We start from the raw sequence: 18,535 nt of genomic DNA, 5'->3' as shown, positions 1-18,535 counted from the left end.
TTGTGGTTCTCTTCTTTCATGTACCCTCTACAAAAGGCAAAACATTCTACAGAGATATAGGAGTTGTATGTAATCTGAACTGCATGATGTGCTCTGATCATTCTCTCTTAGTGCTGCAAAGGTGGGGAACCCACAGATGGGGTCCCCCTGACGTTGGTGCCACAGATCCACACTGTCTTCTCAAACCAGTTTAGTGGACTAGAGAGCTGTCAGTCTCCAGCACAGCTGGAGGAGTCTATGGAAGAAGTCTTTCACAGGAGTTGAATGCTTACAGAAACAACTGTTGACATCTGTGAAGTTTAGTGACAAGCAATGGGATTGTACAGATTGGTTTGTAATTACAAAGAAGTCCTGATGGGAAGGAAGTTCTGGAGAGAGGTTAGCATGAAGTGTCTGAAAAGTCTTGAGAGAGCTATTTGGTTCTTTGGTCATGGTACATATAATACAGACCCAGTGCAAAATTCTCAGGAAGCTCTTATATCATTGCTCAGTTTCTATGGGTGTCTGAGTCATTTTTCATTATCCAATAATAAATACAGTAGTGAAAGTCACCTTTAACACTTAAAGATTGCTTGGATTTTATGGGATTGTATTGAAGTGAGTGCCAAGATATAAAAGCCTTATGGTTGAGGTACTTTTATAACACATGCTTCATAAACCCTTATAAAGTGAGCACAGTGCACTTCATCCTTTAAGATTACAGTGCTATGGTTCTGAGAGTTGGTGATCTGGTGCTATATTCATTAATTAAATTTGCCATTAATGTTAAATTTTGGGCAATAAGAAGCAAAGTTACAAGAAGTTGAAATGGAGTAGGTCCGGACAATTTATCTTTCATGAAAGCTCAGTGCACCTTTACTGCTTGGCTGATGCCCACAGGTTATCCTGAACATTAAGGAAGTTTTTGAACCATATGAAGGAAGAAGGAGCCCCAAATCTAGGCTACTCTGTAACACAAGGGGTTGCAATGAACGTTTTCCTTTTGGGTCACAAAGTAAGTAATTACGTGAAAGCTGTTTGTTGCCCTCTTCATGGATGTCTTGTTTGGCTTTCCAGAGAGCAGATGTCCCTCTTGTCACAGCTGCTGATCACTAATTAATGGAGTGAGTTGCTTTGCATGTATGTAAATACACGGGATTTCTCTCTAGAGCAGATTTTTATCACTGCCACATCCCATTTTTTCCTGTCTGACTAATATGCTTGGTGACCAGAAAACAGAGATTGCTTTCCTTTTCCCCTGATTATTGCAGAGATCAGTATATCTACAGGGCAGTGAGCAGGTATTTAGCCATCACTGAACGTCATCTCTGAAAGTGTATAAAGTTAAGGTGTGTTTTCTAAGCCAGTGCAAATAACTCAAAGCTATCTTTAGCTTAGCTGATTTATACGGGTGTTACGTTTGCTGGTAAGTAGACTATTACTTGTGGCACCAGCACTTTTTTGTCTCAGAGGGGTTTGGGCTGATTTAATTAAACTGAAGTTTTTTTAATTGAACTGACACATGATGAGGAAAGAAGTAAAAAAGGAAGAGACTTTCTTTGCAATGAGTTGCACCTGTCCTCCATGGGAACAGCAGAGAAGGACTTCAGATGTATTCTAAAAGGTTTGGGTTGTGTTCGTACCTTCGAGGGCATCCTTTAACCTGCAGGGCAAGTAAATTGCAGTCATGATGTTGGAGAGGAAAAGAATGGGAGGAGAATGAATAACCAACTATTTGCCAGTGAGAAATTTCAGATGGTCAAACATTTAATCTAAAATACTTCAGTGGTAAAAAATTACTTTTCCCATACGAGATTTCCAAACTATTCATATTGAACATATTTGTGATGGGCTGACGTTTTGAAGGAAGAAAATGATTTTTGTATCTTTAAGCCTTTAAATGTCATTGGATTTCAGTTTTTCAGTTTCAAAAGGAGGAAAGGACATAATAAATCCAAACAAAGCAAAAAAAATATTCCATTTGTGTTGACATTTCAGCATAAATTGTTGAAACTTTTTGGCTTTTTAAACTCAAAGCTACTATGGAACTTTGTGGGAAGTAGGCTTGGCCCTGTAGGTCTTGTGGGACCATACAACCCCTTAAATATTTTAAATCAAAATGAAAAAGAAATAAAAAAACCCCTTTTTTTCTTTTTTTCTTTTTTTTTTTAATCAGATTTGTGTTTTCTTGTTGATGATGTAGATATGACCTGTTGTTAGGAAGGATTTAAAGTGTTTCTGAGTTGAGAGACCAGTGGGAAGAGGCCAAAAACCTCCAAAATAAGCCTTTTCACTTGTAAACTGAGCATATTCAGTATGGAAATCCCTATGAAGCTGTAAACATGAAACCTTAAATTTCTGTCTTTGCAGCAGTCTTTGTGGCAGAACACCCTTTTCAGTTCAGTTGTAGGAGAGGATAATGCAGCACTACAGAGCAAATTCTAATACTTTGCTAAGGAGCTGGATTTCTTTTGTGGCTATGGAGGCTTGCATGGTTTGTAGGGTTTTTTTATCTCTTTTTTGTTTGTTTGTTTGTTTGTTTTTTTATTTCTTCTTTTAAGCGTTTTATTTATTTCTTTTTAGAAGAGCACTTTATATAGGCAAATGAGAATGTGACTGGGACCTCTGAAAAGGACCACTTATGGAAAATGCATTAAAGTGAAGGTAGAATCAGGAGGCAGTACAGAATGGTTTAATACTGTCTACTTATTTCTTGGAACAAAAGACATATATTTGAACCTGGCTTCTTTATTCATTTACTGCGATCCTTCCTGCTAATGTAACTGAGTGGTACTACTTCTACAGATATTGTACCTATAAAACTGCTCTGTGCTGATTTAGAGAGATGTCCTTTGGTAATTTACAGTGAAAGTTTATGTTCATTGAGAACTAATATTAATAAAAATGCTCTTTATATGGCATGTTGTTTTAGTGTTTTTATCCAGTGGTGGTTTATTAACAAATTCAGCTGTGTACAAGACAGATTTCTATTGTGTTTGAATGACACAGAGCCAGGGAGCAAGGGTGGTGATAAAGCTTTTGAATTTGATGCTATGGGGAATGTGTGTGTGTGTGTTCTTGTGCCTCAGGTGCAGAAGAGGAAGGATAATGTAACGTGCCAAGCGTGCCTGCTGACATGAGGGCAAAGCCATGAAGGGTACTGAGGGAAGGACTGAGTGCCAAGCTATGGGGGAGTCCTTGGCATAACTGCAGTAGACAGATCAGGCAAATCCGAGCTCAGGCTACCCGTAGCTCCATGCCAGTAGAGTCTGGGCATGCTGTAGCATTGTACCTGTGAGAAGTGTGCTAGCTCATTACTGGTACAGTTCAGTATTCCAGATCACAGTTGTCTTGTGCCTGGCTAGCTTGGAGCAGAGGGAGAGGAATGTGTCACCATCTTAACTCATCCACCTGCACATAGCCTGTGTGAAAGCAATTCTGAGGAAAGTGTTTGCATTAACCCATTGACACATCTGGAATTTTAATCAGAGTAGCAGAAACTCAGATTCTTAGTTACAAGTCCTACCCTAGTTTTTATTATATTAACCCCATTGGAGGGCATAACTTCTTTGTACATTTGTGCTGTAATATGGTATCATTTTCCTTCCTCTCTACTTCTGCATTTGTTCAAAGCTGCTTTAAGGGTCCTGCATGCTCTCCAACAAATATGAGTGACTCTTACTGTGGTTTGTGTACCAAATTCATCATGGCAGATATAGGTATCACACCTCCCCTCCTTGTGCTTTGTGCCTGCAGCTTGTGCTGTTTGTTTCCTGGGTTAAATCTCCTTGAAGTGTTCAGAGCTGGATATGTTTCCTGATCATCTACTGAATATCTCAGTCCATACACTGTAGTTAATGTTGCAGGGTGGCCTCTCTGTATCATCTTCCTTCTGTGTGCTTTTCCCGCTGGTGTCTGGTGTTCTGCCCAACTGGGGTTCATCCAGAACAGCTCTGTATGTGTCATGATTGTCCCCAAAGCTCCTGCTTTAAAGGAGGTGCACCATGTCCCAGACAGCTCTCTTCCTCTGCATCCATTCCCAAGGAACTCTCTGAAGTTCAATCTGATTTTCAGCCTGTTTTGTTCAGTCTACTGCTTGCCATTCATTGTTCACTGCATTTTGGAGGTCAGGAAAAAGGACGTAGCATAAACTACCTCATCTCAAGTATGTTTTCAAGGACTTACCCTTAGCAGTCACCAATCCTGCCTCCCCTCCCCCTCTCCACTTAAACTAGAGAAGATAGCAACTGAAAAGAATATTTTATATATGCACGTGTATATATATATATAAAATCTAGAATGTAGAAAGGTGAAATGTAATTTCCTTTTAAGTAAAGACTGCCATTTAATTTAATTTTATAGAAAATTATTAGATCTTAAGACCCTATAAATTACATTTGACAACTCTCTGGTGCTCCTTTGCTCTTCCTTATGGCAATTATAAATGGCAACACAGGGTGCTGGCAGAAATGCTCATTCTGACTGGAGTTTGTTTATTGTCTCTTAATGAAAAGTGATTAATCTAAATCACTACTAGGGTAGATCCTTCATCCTGGCCCCATAATGAGAAGTGGTGGTTTCAGGCCTTTGACAAATGTCGTGCTATTTCCCCTGCCAAAAGTTCCCTCCCCCCGATAGCTTCCAGGAGAAAAAGTATGAAACCAAAAATCAAAATGAGGCTCAGAGTCTCTCACTCTTCTTCTCCTGCTTGCCATGTAACAAACCTGTGTGCCAGTCCTAGCTGCATGGCTGGTGGTGGCCTTTTTTTTCCCACTCTTGATTGAGCCTCCTGTTTCTTCCATCCTGCTCTGTGCAGGATCAGCCTTGCCTAGGAGAATAGATGACAAAAGATGTGTTGTGTATGTTCATTTGAAGAATGGAGAGTTGATATAGGAAGTAGGCAAAGGGACAGGAGGTGACTTATGTGATGTCACCACTACATGTGACTGTTGTTAGATTCTTCCACCTTTCCTAGCTTGATGGTTTTATCTGATCTTGCAACCACTGTTATGCATCCAGAAAAAAAAAATTGTCCAGTTTTGTGAATCATTTGGTGGAAATGCTGCCTTTTGCATCTCATATGACTCATTCCTTGAACACCAAAGTGTTGCAGATCATTTGTGAAAGGGCAGTGCGTTTGTTTGTGTACTGTTAGCTCTCTTGTGCTCCCTATTTGAGAGCAGTACTCCAACAGTGACCTTTTAATATACAGCATTATTAACATTGTAACCCCCTATGACATCAGGTGGAAAATACTTTTATTCCTTTATTTTAAATGTAAGATCTTTCTGGATTATCTTATTAAGTGGGCAGCTTTACATCCTTCTTCCATTCTGCAGAAACAAGTGGTTTTTACTGAACTGTGTTACAGTTCTCTGGCACAGACAATATGCTTTAGATGAACACGGGCAGATGAAATATCTCTGAAGTCTAGGTTACCAATGACAGAAAAAAATATCTTGGAAATAGTGGTTAAATCATTATTTTTTGGAGACAAATAAAATAGATATCTTGATCTGATTAGAAAGAAGAAATGTACCAAAGCTTCCTTCTAGGCGGAGACCTTTGAGATCTATTCTGAAGGCCAATTTCCAGGGAGTTAGTTGCATATGGGAACATTTCTCATTCCCCAGACTGTGCACTAGAACACAAAGAAAATGCACTCCTTTAGGATCCGTGGTGTGGCTTCCTGTGGGAATGGGTGGAGATTGATTTTTGGGACTGATTAAGTGGTATATGTGAGGGATGTTGAAGGAGCTTTGAGCTCAAGCTGGATTCATACAGATGGCTTCACCCTGGGAAAACATTCTGTTCTAGTTCAGCTTTTCATTTCTTAGTGGAAAGGATCAGACACCATTTATGTTATATTCACTTTCCCTTGATGACTTCATGGAGTTAATGAGCTGCTTAAGATTAAACAAGCACTGAAATTTTTTGCTTGATCAAGGTCTAACATTCCAAGGGTCTTACCATTCCTTGTTACTGATTTTTGCTGTCAAAATTAATGTGTTTCCCTATTGTAATCTTGAAGCTGGAGCTCTGTGAATCTGGATAATAAAAGTTGTCATGGACATGTGAGTGTAACAAAACTGCAGCAGATCTCAGCTAGGTGATCATTCTGCAGTGAGCTAAAAAAGGCCATTCCTGGATCTGTTTTCCCGCTGATAGACAGTTTCTATATTTGATTCATCTGCTGTATCAATAACCTGCTGAGTTTAGAACAGCTGTAATTTATTTCCCACTGTTTGCCTTTATTTTATGGTCCTGGCATTTGCTTTAATGTGGAGTCATTTTCTCCAGATGTTAATAAGGTGGTGTTAATGTTTCCACAACATTTTCTTGATAACATTTATGTAGAGCATGCCATCTGATAGTGTGGAATCAACCCATTTTAAAATACTGGTAATAATTTTCTAATTAAAATTAGAGGCTCAGAAGTGTTTTCTTCCCTGTACAAATTGAGGTCATACACATTCTCGTGCTTGGGGAAAATTATGTTTTCGCTGAGAGAGTGAATACCTCTTACTGTACAAATTGGAAGCATGATATATGACATCGTGTATCAATGTTTGTGCATATGCACATTTTCAGATGGCAGCAGCTGATCCAGGTAAGCATTTTGTGTTTCCAGTGAAGTGATGCTCTCATTCATAGCTCTGCAAACTGCCAAATAATGATCCTTAGATCTCAGGAGTGCTCTTTTTACTTTTAGAGAGAGGATTCCACAATTGGTAAGAGAGGTAGTAGACTAACAAGGGTCAGGAAAACCTGCTGTGGCTGCCTGAGGTTGCTATATCCAACCAAGTTCAGCTTTTATACCAACATAACATTTTTTCATTCTTACTGACCTTTCTGAATTTATCTGAATAAAATTAAAATGAAAAAAGGAAATCACTAAATAGATCAGCAAGTGAATCATCAAATAAAATGAAACCAAAACACTAAAAAAGCACCCTATTTTGGAAATTCTGTGGCCTGTTACACTGTTGAGTGCTGTTCTCAGTACATCTAATAGTAGTTAGTGCTGTATGACCTTACTTTTAAATGATGTTCAGTTAATTTCACTTTTCCATTAACACTCTTTTGCCTCCATTTTTCTATTTAGATCATGCTTCTTAGCGATCCAGAGGTTGAGAGCAGCATCCTCATCAGCTCTGATGAAGGGGCTACCTACCAGAAGTACCGTTTGAACTTCTATATCCAGAGCTTGCTCTTCCACCCCAGGCAGGAGGAGTGGATCTTGGCCTATAGTCTGGATCAAAAGGTGAGCAATTGATTTTGTGTTTCAATGATTATGAGCTAGGAGTTGAAGGGGATATTGTCTAGAACTGTGCACTTTCAGAGATGATGTAGAAATTATAGTGTGCTTCGCTGTTCTCACTTTGAAGGTTTAAGTGTGCTCAAAAGCCACCCAGTGACTCCAAAGGAAGCTCACTAAAAGGAGTCGAGTGTTACAGTGATGGGTTACAGGATGGGTGTGGTGAAGTGATGAAGTTGGGAAAAGAATTAGAGATTTGACATGACATATGGAGGTGTTCTAAAAATATATTGATTTGCAGGCTCTGATTGCTGAGTTGTCTCTGAGGATGGAGCACTCAGGCTGAGTTGGCCTGTAACAGCTGCCTGTTGAGCATTGTGGGGTGCTCATTCTGCTTGCAAACTGAACTCAGTTATCTGGAGATCAGGGAGCAGCAACGGATGACAAACTTCTCTGTGCCACTTTTAAGTCACTTTGCAGTGCCTTCTGTTAGTGAGACATCACTTAAGTCTGTTTGTCCTTAGCAAGTTTGCTCTTACGTAACACTCATCTACCTTGAAAGGTGCTGAGTGGGGCAGGTGTAATGTGGTAGTAAAGTGCTGTGGCTAAGGAGTTGTGTGCTGCAATTCTGGTGCAGTAGTGCCTGCTACAGCCCAAAGCTGCAACATAGGCTGGATGATTAAGTTAAAAATTTTAGAAAGCTTAAAACTTGCCAAGCTTCCATCTTTCCTCTCTTATGTTTCTGTCATTCCTAGACTCTGGAAAGCAAAAACATGCCGAATAGCCACTAAGATTTTTCTCCTTGTGGTGGGTTGACCCTGGCTAGATGCCATGTGTCCACCAAAGTTACTGTATCCCTCCTTTCCTCAGCTGGACAGGGGACAGAAAATATAGTGAAAGGCCTGTGGTTTGAGATAAGGGCAGGGAGAGATCACTCAGCAATTACTGACACAGGCAAAACAGACTTGACTTGGGAAAATTAATTGAATTTATTACCTATCAAATCAGAGTAGGGTAATGAGAAATAAAAACTGAATCTTAAACCATCTTTCTACCATCCCTCCACTCTTCCCGCTGTCAGCTTCACTCACAATTTTCTCTACATCCTCCACCCCAGCAGCAGAGGGGAGTGGGACATAGGGGCTGTGGTCAGTTAATCATACATTGTTTCTGCTGCTCCTTCCTCCTCAGTGGAAGGACTCCTCCCACTCTTCCCCCACTCCAGTGTGGGCTCCCTCCCACAGAAGTCAGTCCTTCACAAACTTTTGCAATGTGGGTCCTTCCCATAGGCTACAGTTCTTCATGAACTGCTCCAGTGTGGTTCCTTTCCGTGGGATGCAGGAAATAGACTTCAGTAACAGACTATCCCCAGTGTGGGTCCCTCATGGGGTCACAAGTTCCACCTACACAAACTCTTCTCCTTCCATGGATTGAGGGGTCAGCCTGCCTCACTGTGGTCTTCAGCATGGACTGCAGGGGAATCTCTGCTCTGGAACCTGGGGCATGTTCTCCCACTTCTTTACTGATCTTGGTGTTTACAGGGCTATTTCTCTCATGTATTCTCTCATTCCTCTCTGGCTGAAGCTGCTGGTTGGATTTTTTTAGTCAGTTCTTAGACATGTTATCTCAGAGGTGCTACCACCATCACTGATGGGTTTGACTTGGGCCAGCAGTGGGTCCATCTTGGAGCTGGCTGCATTTACTCTGTTGGACAGCTTCTAGCAGCTTTTCATGGAAGCTACCCCTGTAGCCCCCTCCCCGCTGTCAAAACCTTGCCGCTCAAACCAAGTACATGTGTTAGTCTGTCAGATGTGTGTGTGTGTTCTGACCTGGATTCTCAATTTCTGCAGTTATTGTTGAAGCTTTCTAAACTAGTCAGTCTCACATCCCAGCTATAAGAACTGTATAGCTAAAATAGTGTGCCTCTGTATTTGACAATTTCCTTTGAAAGGCTAGTGCAAGTCTTTACCAAAAGATTTACTGAGAGTGTAATCAAATAAGGTCCTACTGCTCTGCTTCCCAATGCAACCTTTCCATCCAGTCGTTAACAGAATGTATGGCAGGCACCCGGTGTTTTGCTGCTGTGCTGCTGATGATTCTTGGGTGACATTTGCAAGAACAAAGCTATTGTAAATACACTCCTTTCATAGTGTCAAGTCCTTACTGTATGAAGGAGGTAGTCAAATGTCAAATAGTTTTCTGCACTCAGATGTTCAATGTAAGAGGGATTTTGAAGTTGTCTAGAAAGACCAATCAATTTATTTGATGTCACAAAATGGTTTGATATCACTTTTAAACTGGAGGTAAAGTTTTTGCATGAATATGGTGTTTGTACAAAGACAGCCTTGAAAGAAACAGGCATCTGATGAGGTGCTTGTGAATGGGAGAAGCCAGATGTGACATACTGAGTATGTGTTTGCAAAGAGATCCGTCTGTAGTGAGTGCAGAGCATCTGCTCTTGGGTTGAAGCACTGGACTTCTATTCCTAGTGCTTTATAGTCTTTTTATGATAGCCATCCAGAAGAAATCAAAATACAAGGTAGGCACATGTGATTGGACTGTGAGGTGGTAATTTCACTCCCCTGGTCCAATAGAGCAATAGCAGGCCAGGAGGATTTTTGCTCCTGCTCCTTCAAAACTAGTGCATCTGTGTGCACATCTCAGCTACTCTCTTCTGCTCAGGAGAAGGACAAGGAAAATGGTCTGCATCTTGTTGGTCAAATGGAAATGGAGCAATGCAAAGTTCAGGCTTCTCCTTTATGCAAAGTTGCCTTTGCATTCCAGGCCACTTGGGATGCTTTTCTTCACTGCTCATAAGGATGACCTGAAGTGTTGGTTAAAATCTGGTCCTAAAATGGAACCATGGAGCAGTGCTTTTTTCAGTTGAAGCATTTTCTTAACATAACCGAGGTACCAGAGTCAGCACAGCATATCGTTCCTGTTCTTAATTTTTATAGCCAATTACGACCCTCCTCTGCATTGTAAACTTGCTTGTATCCTCAAATAAATACAGCATGGCTGAGCCAAGAAATCTGTTTGTGTGGGCATGACCACGTAGCAAGTTCATGTCTTCTCACAACATGTAAAGCATAGGCAGGAGGAAATTTTGCAGGGCTTTAAGCAAGCATGGGTGGGTGTACTACTTCCCCCTGAGCAGTCATGTGACATTGTGCAATCACCAGGCCCTGTGAGATTAGTTGCATCTTGTGAGTTGAAAATCTTGGATCTTTTCCCAGTAACTTTCTGTGTGTGTGTGTGTGTCTACTTTATTGATAAAATAGTGCAATCTGATGTTGGTGCACGTGTTGGTTCCATTAATGGCCCCCCTGTGGCCTTTGTCAGAAGGTGGACACTATGTGAACGTTACAGCCAATTTGCTTCAGGTCAGACTGGGTCTCACAAGTAGTGTCTATATTGACAGTTAGACATATCACCCAATACAAAGGGAAAGGGGCTTCATCCAACAATTTTCATGGATTTTTTTCCCCCAGAAAATATATAGGAAGCCATTTTAAACAATGTTACAAAGTGTGGTGGGAAGGGGAATATACAAAAAAGGTGCAATACTGTCGACTGGAAAGTATGAGAAACAGCTTTGTGGAGTGCTGTGAAAGCTCAGAGTCTACCAGCGTATACTTAAGGTACAGTTTTCATTGCTGCCATTCATAGCAGCTGGGGATGAATATCTTGAATTGATCTTACATTTCTGATACTAATATGTTGAGTACCTTATTGTTTGTTTCATTTATCCAAGGAACCAACTAATTCTCAAGAAGCAAACCTTTCCATACCCCAATACCTCTCTGGGGAATGGATCAGTCTGGAGGGAGAAACAGAAGGGAGTTTCCAACTCCATGGAGTTTCTCTCAGAATGACATTGAAACGTCTTTCAGTGCAACATGCACAAGTCTCTTGCATGAATATTTGTTTAGTAAATCATTAAAAAAAGATAATTTGTTTAAAAGAGAAAATATTAGAGAATAGGGAGAAAGATATTTACAATATTTCAAATCACCATTGTTAAGGGAAAAAAACCCCAGCTATGCAGAGAGATACAATTTGACCTCTTCCTTACAGACCAAACTATGATTTGGAGCTTGCTGGGAAGAGGTAAGGACTGAATAATTCAATAACATACCAATTTAAATTCCCCAGCTACACTATTACAAATTTGAGAACATTGGATAAACAAGGAGTTTGGCAATCAGTGGCTTCTCCCTCCATAGGGCTTATTCTTCAGCAGGAAGTGAACAAAATAAAATGGGTATCTTATTATCTCTTCGAATGAGGTGATAAATAAAATGTGTAAGATAACATTCTGCTGTATCACCAAGTTGCACCTGGCAGACAGTATCAGATCTGACTGGAGAGATTCCTTTGGTGTGGGAGATGTGGCAAGTTATGACCTGAAAATTGAATGCAGTACATGTCACAACCCTGACTATCTTGTCAAGACACTGCTGAATTTATTAAAAAAAAAAAAACCAAAAAACAGATAACACTGTGCCTATATGGGAAAGGGTGGGTTTTTTGCGTTTTTTTTTTTTGTTTTTTTTTTTTTTTTTTTGTTTTTTTTTTTTTGTTTTTTTTTTTTTTTTTTGTTGTTGTTGTTTTTTTTTTGTTTGTTTGTTTGTTTGTTTGTTTTTGCTTTGTCTTTCTTTTTTTTTTTTTTTTAAATATCCTAGGCACAGAGCCAAAGCCATGAAGGCATTGCCTTTTTGCCACCAGGCAAAATTCTCCCCTGGAGTTTAGACCTAGGCTCCTGGTACGACATAAGGAAGTTAGGCAGTTAAGTGTGGGGTTGTTTGGTTTTTTTTGTCTGACATTGTCCAGTTGAGTAGGATGATGCCAAAGAAATCCTGTGGTACTCGCTGAGAGGAGGATAAGACTGGGATTGTGTTCTTCTGGAAATATAGGTACCTTATTCCAGGAGTCTTCCATCTTTGTCTGGGATTCTTTGTGATGAGCTGTTTAAACAGACATATAGAACAGTCCAAGCTATAAGGGATCTCAAAAGATAATCTGGTCCCAACTTTCATGGAAAAGGGAGCCAAGATGTGATTGTCTAGCACCCAGTCCAGTCCTGTCTTGAATGCCTCTATTAAGGGGAACTCCACTACATCCCTGAGGGAATGGAAGATTCCAGTGATTGATTGTAAGAAATTACTTTCTTATACCATGATGAAACCTCTCCTCATGCAACTTGTACCCCTTGCCTCTTGACCTCTCCATATGGCTCTTTGTGAAGAGGAGTTGTATAAAGGTATTAAGTCAGACAAACACACACATATGGAGAAAAAAGACAAGTCCCCATCTCTTCTTTTCCTGCCATTATAGGTCACTGAGCTGGGCCATTAAGAGAGCCTTCAGAGCCTTGAAGGACCCTTGGTCTCTGTGTCTCAGAGGGTGTCAGGACTGCAGGGTTTCAGGTTTACCTCCCCCTCCGTCTTCTCTGCTCAGCTTCAGTGGCAAAAAGACGTAGGGAGTTGTATTCACCTTCATTCCCAGCAAGTGCCCCAGCCCCTGGTCTTGGGTTTTTCTGTGCCACTAATGAAAACTTAGGCACATGAGGGCTTCAGGGTTGTATTCAGGTGAGGGTGTTGCACTTTGAGTTGGAACTCCTTTTGTTGGAAAGTACGATTCCAGGGTGGCAGCTGCAGGTGTGCTGAAATTAAGCAGTGGGAGTTGCTGCACGTCTGAAGTGAGACGTGACTCCAGCCTATGCCTGTAGGTTTTCTCTCTTAGAAACTGAGGTGTTGGGCTAATGAGGAGAGGCAGGTTGGTGGCTGCCTCACATCTCATTTTGTTATAAATCAGCAGGCACCCAGAGCTGTCACCTGCTTCTCAGCAACATTCCTGGTCCTGGAATTTAAATGTAATTGTAGTTGTCAGAAGTTGTCAGAAGTGTGAGTAACCTCTCTTTTTATCAACAACAGCTCAAGACTGCACCTCTTGGGTAAAAGTCAGCTTTTCTTAGCAAGATGTGAACATTACATTTAACAGGGAAAATAAGCTCTTTCTGCTCCCACATGGATCCTGATGGTAGAATCACCCTTTCATTGTATGATGTGAGAGAACACACTGGGGCTAATTTCTCATCATAACTCATTGATATTTAAAGAGCATGATGATGGTGGTTCCAGTTCTATGGATACAATGCTCAGCTTTCAGATTTATCTTGCACCAGTCACTTGGCATTTGGGCACCCCACAGAGTGAAGCTACAGGCACACCTATTGCATTCTTTTCTTCACTTAAAAGGGAAAGAAATTGAGAAAGCTGTCATAATAACAGTTACTCCTGCCGGCCTGCCATACTGAGGAAGGAAATAAAGTGAGTACATTGCCCAGTTGTAAAGGAACATGTAGTGTTTCATGTTTAATACAAGCCATATTACAGTAACTGCTCTTAGAAATCCCTACCATACTGACTGGTCCATTGTATTACACACTCATATTAAGAAGCAATCCCTGCCCAAGAGTGCTTGCAATTAAACGTGAGGCTGACAAAGTGTTGTCCCCTGAGTATCTCTAGTGTATTCAGGCACAGGTCATTAAAGTGTTTCATTGCCTAACTACCACTGAGGATTATAACAAAGTCAGAAGCTGAAGGCAGATAGAGCCCTGTTCCCATGACTTAATCACAAATAAGCCTTTCATCTCTTTGCCTTTTGAATGCTCTTCTGAGAACATCAGGTTCTACAAACATATCATGTGTCTGTCGCTGGACAAGCCACCTGCCAGCAGCTCTCCCAGGCAGGCAGGGCTCCATCAAACAGATAAACTGAAATGTTAGTAAAGTTAGAAAAACCCAAGCCAAACAAAAAGAAACAAAACCCACACCAAACCCTTGAGATTGGAAATATTTAAGGGCAATTTACAGAAGTCTCTTCTCCAATATGATAATGAACTGAAGAATCGAAATCACTTAACTTCATTTACAAATCATGAATATGTATCAGTGCCTTTAAATGAAAGGACTACTAAAACAGATATAGTGTTTGTTCAATTCATTAAAAGGAAGACAATTTATCAGGAGGTTTTTTCCACTCTTAAACTAAAGCTATATGCAAAATGTTGGGAAATCAAGACCTTGCGCTAAATTCTGCTGCATGATGAATATTTTTATAATCCTAATTAGAACTAGTCATTTAGTTCAGCAATTTCCCCCAATCTAGCCAATTTGAAATTAAAATAGATGCCTTGATTACAAAACTCATTAGCAAAAAAGCACCCTTTTCGCTAACCAGTTCATTTGGAATGCACAAGCTGAATGAAGTGAGGAGCACTTGTGTTGTCAATAGCTGTAAGTGAAGTGAGCCTTAATTGTTGGCATTGTGAAGTATTTGTATTGCTGCATGTTTCATTGCAGTATAATATATCATTCATTAAATGTAACAAAAGCAGTTTTAAAATGATTTAATTAAGTGGTGTTGGTGCACTAGGTAGTTTTTATAAAGTCAGATGTCACAATTGTTTGCATTTGAAGTATCGATGGGCATTACTGTCGGAAAGAAGACGTATGACTCTACATTTATCATTCTGATTATGATAAACCTGGCAGTTTTAACAGAAGATGAGAAATTAAATTATGCAACCCTGGCTCTACTTTAGAAATGCCCCATGAATTTTGTCCTGGCAAAATACTGAACTTTGGGTTTGTGATGATTTGTGGTGCCAAAAAGAAAGTAACGGCTCGTGACACTTGATTTAGTTAGAACAGACTTTCCTATTGCTTGTTATTTATGTTCTAGATACTTCATGAGCAGGTTTTACTTTGAAAAGGGAATACAGAGATAAATGGAGCGAGATATATTTGATGCTTAAATGTGCTCTTCTTCTGAAGCAACCTCATTTATTGTGTAACAGAGCAAGGATCCCCTGGTTTATTCCTGGGCCATGCTAAATCATGACTGTATATTGATTTTATCTGGAGCCTAAGTGGGGTGAGGAGTGGTTATAAATACAGCAGATGGGAATAAACATGAAGGAGTGAAAAAGGGTGAAGAATAAGAACACCAGGGGCATGATTTATTTTACCTGACTGTAGAGATCTAAAATGTTGCAATGTATGCCTACATTAGGTGTTGAGGCTTCACATTGTAGTTGGTGGTGATCTTCTAAGTGGTGTTGATTGATTTCTGGAAGCAAATGTAGTTGACTATTTTAGGATAAGGTAAATTGTGCCTTAGACTCATTTGTATTGACTAGGCCTCCACTGACTGTCAAGGCAGTAATTTCCTTTCCTAGGATGTAACTATTTGCTGTATTACTTGAGATTAGGGGACTTGAAACTAACCCTGCTGTCTGGATGTGTGCAAAATGGATTACATGGGATATGATTCCAACATGATCAAAATAGCAAAAAGTATTAAGTTTCCTAGCTCCTCCTATCATGCCTATAGATTATAATGACCTCCACCCTGGAGGAGAGACCAAACATGATGTGCAAGCTCAGAAGGAATTCACAGTCTTTTGTTTTTCTTTATCAGGATTCATTTGTGTAGATGTGAGTTACCTGCCAGGCTGCAGGTAAATGAGATGAACCCAGAAAGGTTTCCCAGGCTTTTTTTCCCCTTTTCTTGCTTTCTCTCCTTTTTTTTTAATCCCCATTCCCTTTTATTTGCCTTCCATATTGCTTTTCAAAGCTCTTTCTCAGTATTTACATGTCCTTATGACAACATTAAATCTCTTCTAAAATCTGTTGAGCAGAATTAGATGAAGAAAGAACATTTGCCAAGTGTTCACTTCACCTCAGATATTTGCTGATGCTGACCATGAAAAACTTGGTTCCTTTCCCCTCCAGAAGTTGACTCAATGTGGATGCTTGAGTTTAGAATGTGACTTTTCTGCAGTAAAGAACAACAGGATTAATTTTGCCTAAAATATCACAGCTAAAGTAACAAGACGAGCCTGTGACAATGGATGTAAACACGTGTGATTTTACTAAAACTTATCAGAATAAAAGGCAACCCTGACCTCAGAGCAGCCAAATTGTTTAGTCTGGGCCTAATTTTAAGGTTACACATAAATGCTTTTGTGATTGAAGGCCTTTAAGTATGTAAGCCTTTACACATTAGGATGTGAAGTGGCTATACAGACAGACTTTCAGTACTGCAAAGTGTCTGCAAAGACATACAAGTTATGTGGGGGATTTTAAACTCTTGGGATTTTAAGTAATTTCAGTCTCCTGGGTTTTGCTGCTCTCTCATCTTTCTTTAATGCTTCAGAACATTAAAGCTATAGCTTAGGGAAGATAGGTCTGCCAGCACCTGAAATTATTGCTGTGGGCATGTAGAATTGAGTACAGAGGGATGCTAATTCCCTTGGACTAGAGTACCTGCTGGGAGGTGAAAATTAAGAAGCTGTTGTTTTGTTAACCATTAGGGTCATTCTTTATCCAGAAGGATTTGAGACCCAGCAGCTCCCATTACTATCAGTGATTCAGGCAGCTGTTGGAAGTCTGCCCAATGGGGACTGTTCTTTCTGTCCAGGTAATGGTGGCATTTATTAGTATTTGTACATTGCCTTGACAATACAAGATCCTGCTGTTGAGAAATATTGCACATTGGGATGGTAGTAGGCTACTTAAGATAATATTTTCTTCTTTAAAGTCCTTAAAGATGGGTGACTGGGATGGCACAGACTAGTGTCCTTGAGGCAGCCAGCTAGATGAATGATGTTGAGGGGTAGAGGCTGTAAGATCCCAAGTCTCAAGTTCATGAAAGGAGTTATACTTAAATAAATATTCAAGGCCCTAAAAATTATCCTGCTGAAGTATTTAGAAGAGTCCTTGGTTCTTTTAACACCTTAAGAGAGAGTGCAAAGGAGAAGACACTGCACACATTTTCTCAGGAGGTACTTTACTGGTAAACTTTAGGAAGTAAGAGTATTTGGCAAAAGTTTAAAGGGGTAACGTTCAACCAAAACAAAGCATTCCACCAAGCATTGACTTAGCACATGCTAACCCATATAACTTAGTAAAATCCAACCCATCCAGTCCTAAGTCACCCAAAATATTAAGAAAGGAGATTAAGAGAAGTAAAGAAAGGGACAGAAAAAGAAAAGCAATACTTAATATAATAATCCAATGTCTCTCAATCCCCCCCAGCAAGCACCTTACATGCACAATTGTTACATGATCAACAACCAAGAACAGGGACAGTCTGTGAGGGTGCTTCCTGAGGGATGCATTTCCGTGTGTTGGACTGGGAGCTTGCAGTCATGAGTAGGAACAGCAGGCCTGGAAATAGCAGGCTATCCCTTGCTCTGAGTTCTGCCCCTAAGACAGTGGTCTTTTAGCTTCCTGTTAGGAGCTGTGGAACCTCTGGCACATTTGCATAACCTGAAAAAAAGGCTAGCACTCTGGAAGAGGGCTACGTGAACAATCCAGGGATGGGAACCTTTAGGATGTGTACAGTCGACCAAAGGATTTTCTAGCTTGCTTCTAACTGCTCTTGTAGCTGTGCTTCCTGTTGCAATTGAGGATATGTAGGGCCCAGTAAGGTCATCAGATCCTATAGGCTGGTCCTAGACCACAAAGAACGTTTCTGACTTGGTTTCAGTGGGGATCCTATGACGGCAATACCTACATAATGATTTCCTGCTGGGTATGTTATATCCATATCCATTTAACAGGACACCATTTTTATATGATATTTTCATCAGTATATTATCAAAATCTTTTTATACAGTTGAAAGAGGCATATCTGAGAGCCAAAGAAACAGAAGCTCCAGAAAGGAGCAGGCAGGAGCTGACATTTCCTCTCCACCACTCTCTTGTGAAATACAACTAGATTTTGTAAATCCCAGGATACCCTGGGGATTTTTACACCATGCAGTTCTCAGTAGTCCTTTTGTGCCATGACAAATCATCTGGTTTACCCAGCAGTGTCAGTGTTACCACAGTCTTGTCCTGGGCTTTTTACCTACCACTGCCATGCAAGGGACATTTAACTGGTTCAGAAATCACAGCTGGATGTGGCCAATACAGGGACAAAGTCAATGAGGCAGTGAGAGAGGCTGAAGGGCAATTGAAGCACAGGAAGGTGAAGTGAGCTGTGCAAGGTTAGCCAGCTAACCAGTGACAGCTGATTACTCAGACTTCCTGAATGATGTTCTCCTTTCCTTTCCACTGGCCCATGTGATCCTACAAAAATGTTAAAGCTTCTTGCTACCCCATGTCTCCCGAGGCTTCAGGCTGTGGCAGAACTTTTGGTGTGGTCAAGGTGGGGCCCCTGTGTGGGAATTTCACATAGTAGTAAATGTACAGGGTCCTTCTGAAGGGCAGAGATGGTCCT

At 40.5% G+C, this 18,535-nt stretch overlaps 1 protein-coding gene across 1 annotated transcript in view; it reads left to right on the top strand.

Annotated features, from left to right (window-relative positions):
• Positions 1 to 18,535, top strand: part of SORCS3 (sortilin related VPS10 domain containing receptor 3) — a 285,430-nt gene that overhangs the window by 145,719 nt on the left and 121,176 nt on the right. The window contains exon 4 of the mRNA XM_051800035.1: positions 7,085 to 7,243. Coding sequence (XP_051655995.1) covers positions 7,085 to 7,243 — 159 coding nt within the window. The remainder of the gene's footprint in view (positions 1 to 7,084; positions 7,244 to 18,535) is intronic.

Source organism: Manacus candei, unplaced genomic scaffold (genome assembly GCF_025592945.1).
Source record: "Manacus candei isolate 608988 ecotype Guabito, Panama unplaced genomic scaffold, ASM2559294v1 h1tg000050l, whole genome shotgun sequence".
In the NCBI taxonomy this organism is placed as follows: domain Eukaryota; kingdom Metazoa; phylum Chordata; class Aves; order Passeriformes; family Pipridae; genus Manacus; species Manacus candei.
Note: the sequence above shows the minus strand (reverse complement) of the source record. Positions and strands in the feature narration are given on the sequence as shown.